Here is a 4,520-nt window from a genome sequence, read left to right as displayed (position 1 = left end):
CTAACTGCTTAATAACCTGTTTAGGAGGCTTGGAGCAATGCAGGTTCAGGGCTGTTTGACTGCGAGGCCACAGTTCACTAAGGGCAACATCAATAGTAAATAAATGGGAGCAATTTTGTAGGCTGGAAATTATTTAAATTGGAAAAAACACGGATGGGTAAAAAGGTTTGTTGTACATGCAACTATCCTTTTTAAAAGACATTTTTACATTATCAGAAGCTGCTGATGCCGTATTGGGTATCAGCGAGTGTGTGTGTCTGTGCACCAATCCAATACCACACCAACCTGGACCCTGCTACTTCCCAACAGTGCCCAGTTAGCCATTTTCCTTTCCCAGGATAGTGAAGTCATGACCCACCCTACACTGACACTGACAAAGTGTTTAACCTAAGCCAGGCCATACAAGAATGCTAGCCATCATACAGGCTTAGTAGTATACACTTGTTATAATAATATACTGTGTGTGCGTGTATGTATTTGTTTGTATAAATATATATATATATACATATTTTAATGTGTATGTATTGGATCTGTACTCGGCTGATACGCAGAAAGAGGAAATAATGTAACATAGTCCAGATTCAGTCCGTTATTCATTTAAAACTCAATTTAACAGGAAATGTTTCCCCAAAGATAATAAAAAACAGAAAAGGCAACTCCTCTCATCTTGCTGTCACTTTGTCTCTTAGATAATAGAAATAGTTTTATTTTACAAAGAAAATATATTATTGATTTTGCATTTATGTGTTTTGAGAGAATTATCAGAGAGCGTTTTTATTGAAATTTCCTTTCCCACATCCAGCGTTAATGAGGCCTGTGGTAGGGCGGGGAGTGAAGCTTTCAGCCTAAATGGGAAACTGTTTGTTTTGTAGCAGCTGTGTAGCAGCCACTCTGCTCACACACATACACACAATCATAAGCCCTTCACTGTAGAGCACAGTATATACATGCAAACACTCACAGAAGTGTACAATTTACTGTATATAAACACAATGTAAAGTCTCTTTTGTGTGTGTAGTTGGGCCTCCTCTGTTTAATGAGCACACAGACAGCCTGAGATAGAAACAATATCAAACCACACACCTCAGCTTTGTGAGGACTCAAAGGGCAATCGGGTGGTCTGAGGCAGAATAAAGCTTTTAGGTCCGCACCATTAGCTCCCTTTTAGTGGCTGGAAGGGTTTCCATCTATTTAACCACGTTTGTTTTCGTTCTCTGTCTTCTACTTGACAAACAAAGACTCGCCCTGTCGGCTTGTTGCTTCTCACAGGAGAAGAGTCACAGTGACCTGCATTACGGTTTATCTGGTGGAGATGAACCTGTTTAGTTTAAATGTTTAGACCCTAAGATAACCTCTACATTTCTAAATATACTGTACATTCATTTACACAGAGTATCTAGCTCACATGACCTGAAGCATTGTTTTTCATTGTGAGATGTGAATTATTATATATTTATTAAATATCTATGGAAATTTTCAGTTTGCAAAATCATATTACATTATACTGTATGTCCCCCATAAATAGAACAGTCTCCATCACTGCTGGTGAATCATCGGCCACTTGAAGTGTGTTTGAAAGGGAAATATAATGAGTCATTGAAGAGTGTGAAATCCAAAGGAACAATTGCATTGTTTTCATTCCTTGCATTTAAATCAAAAACATCAAAAACAGCATGATTAAATTGAGTGTATGCTTTTTGAAAATGACTCATAAATTTTTAGTTTTGAATCATTTACATGATTTATTTAATATTTCTACAGCATTTCTGCTCTATAGTAAATACCAGTGTACCAATGGAACGGCTTATGAACACTGCGCTTATTCTATTTAAATACTAATTCATAATATATTAAGAAGAATGTTTTTAAATGATACAATTATGATTTGTAATATAGAATGAAATCTATAGAAATATGACTAATACTAACTTATGTTTTATGTATATTTCTGTTATATCATCAGATCAAAACGCTACTTCCCTCAGTAAGTGGAAATAGTAGATTATTTTTTTTGTTTAATGTACACATATTTAAAAGAGCTGTCCCATTACAGTAACAAAAAAAAAGAGACAAAGAAAAAAATAGTATTCTCATCACTTGTCTTCATAGTTTTATTTCCTCAACAGAGCAGTATATTGAAATTACAACAGCATACTGTACTTCGGCCCTCTTTGGCAGAGAAACATGCGAACGGCCAAACGTCAGTAATGGCCAACGTACTCCAGCACCAAACTCAAAGAAGAAAACTTTATATTACAATGAAAAACTTTCTGTTTTCACCATCTAAACTTACATGCTCACTGACTAACAAACTGATTAGTATGGCACATTCCTTACAGCACAGACATACATCATTTCAGCCAAAAAAACATTCACATCTCATTCTTTATTTTTTGGCCTACAGCATGCACAAGAAACACATTAAAAGTAATTTAATGTACATTCATTTAATTTTGTTTTTCATCACACAGCATCAAATTGTGTTTCTATATTATTGTGTTTCATTATATAACTCTCTAACTAAGGTTTAGGTTTGACTCCCAGACACAGAGCTAGCTCGTTTCTCTGGATCTTCCCATCCTTGTTGACGTCACAGTGACGCAGCAGAATGCCTCGCAGCGTGTCCAGCTCAGCGCTCGTGATGTCGGGCTGCGGAGGACAGAAGGGGAAGAGGGGACGGAAAGGCATTAAACTCTGAATGTGTTTGTTTGCAGCACAAATGCTTTTTAGCCTTAATGAAGTTAATTCAGTCAGAAGTAGTTTGTGTACATCGTCAGTGTTCAATATCGCCACACTACCAGCGTTTATACGCATCCACATCCATCAAACTCAATTAACATCTGTCCCAAACAATATCATCTCTTACTATCTCTTTTAGTTGAAGGTTATACTTGTGACTGCAAAACCATTCCTCTTAATCTTAATTTTACAACATGATTTAAATTTAATCTTGAAATCAGCTGTGGTGCTGCATTGCCTGCACAGCAGAATGTCCTGTGCTTATATCAATATATCTCAGTTTTTCAGTCACAGTTGATGTAGTTAGAGAGTATAGAGAGTTGTAGGGCTGCAACTTTTGTTTAATTATTTAATAATTTGCTGATAGTATTCTCAATTATTCAACAAATCATTTTGTCTATAAAATGTAAAAAGTAAAAAAAATAAAGCAAAAGGCTGATCTATCTGATCTATATATATCTGAATGTCAGAAAGCATGTTCACAGTACAGCATATAGTGTCTTACCCTGACCAGCCCCATCATGTCTTTGACAAAGCCGTCCACCTCGGGACCCTCCAGTGCTCCTGTCTTACTCTGAACAGAGAAAGAGAGGCAGGAAATAAAAGTGTGGATTATTTAATCTAATTTACATCCTCCTCCCATTATTCAGTGTGTGTGTGACACATCCCAGCATGCATTGTGGATATCCATAGTAAGCATTCTGGAGTGTTTGACTGTTAATCATATCACTGCTCACATTAAATGTATTTCAAATATCCACCTTCAGGTTACATACAACATGATTTGACCCAGACGTTCATCAGTTCTACTTGATATGCTCACACTGTAGGAAAAATAGGATGTTTCTGTCCTTCCTTCTCACTGCAGTAAGTAAGTAAAATAGCCTAAGGCTCTTCAAAGTTTAAATTTGTAACTTTCTGCGTATTTTCACCTTCTGCGGGATCAAGAAATGTTGTGTGAAAGCCTGCTGTTAACTGTTAAAACTAACTGTTAACATAAAAACTTTGCAAAACCTGAAACTGGTGCCACTTGCTGTGTTGTTAGTTTCAGTGCATTAAAAAGCCGCCATGGTGTGAAACATGTGACTGACAGACTCTAGTATCACTGTAGATCACAATGTTTCAATAGTGTTGATTCTCCAGTGACATTAAAAGAGCTGTCCTTGACCTTAAAAATGTATCAAAATGATGTGCATATTAAAGAATTTCAACTTTACACTATTAACTATAATGGAACTTGGAGAATTACTTTATTCCCCAACTAATAGCTTGAGGAGCCAGAGTTGGCTGGTATGACTGTGACCACAGGACACTTCTCACAAAGCTTCTGTGAACATTAAAGTAAGTGCAGGCAGAATAAAAAGGGTCCAAATGAGCCATTAGTTAATTCACCACTTGACAATGTAGAAGACATAAATAGGATTTTATAGAATAGGGGAAGCTTATCAGTGACTCCTGACTATCTGGAGCTGTACTGTGAATGAGTCTGACAGAGTTAACTCATCCTCCCAGAGTGTGACTTGACAACATAATGGGTACTTTATTTAATATGTTTCATTACAGAGGTAAGAGAACTAATTGGATTCACTGTTGCTGTACCAAGTCCTCTTCTGCACCTTCTCGCCACACGTTATGCAAATTTGTGCGAATGAATTGGGAATGGAAAATGTTTAGTGATCTCTTCCTGGACTGCAAAGCTTGTAAAATATAAAGAATTACTCCCGTTGTGCTATAAAGGGGTGCTGTACTTTCATAAGACATTTATAAAAAAGCAATTTGAA

General features: G+C 36.6%; 1 protein-coding gene across 1 annotated transcript in view; it reads right to left on the bottom strand.

Moving 5' to 3' along the window:
• Positions 1-2,095: 2,095 nt before the first annotated feature.
• Positions 2,096-4,520, bottom strand: part of LOC118335384 (secretagogin-like) — a 10,579-nt gene continuing 8,154 nt past the window's right edge. The window contains exons 10-11 of the mRNA XM_035671632.1: positions 3,245-3,313; positions 2,096-2,649 (exon numbers count right to left, since the gene is read on the bottom strand). Coding sequence (XP_035527525.1) covers positions 2,521-2,649; positions 3,245-3,313 — 198 coding nt within the window. The 3' untranslated portion in view covers positions 2,096-2,520. The remainder of the gene's footprint in view (positions 2,650-3,244; positions 3,314-4,520) is intronic.

Source organism: Morone saxatilis, unplaced genomic scaffold, assembly GCF_004916995.1.
Source record: "Morone saxatilis isolate NCDOM2014 unplaced genomic scaffold, NCSU_SB_2.0 Contig24, whole genome shotgun sequence".
Lineage (NCBI taxonomy): Eukaryota > Metazoa > Chordata > Actinopteri > Moronidae > Morone > Morone saxatilis.
This window is presented reverse-complemented; position numbering and strand designations above follow the sequence as displayed.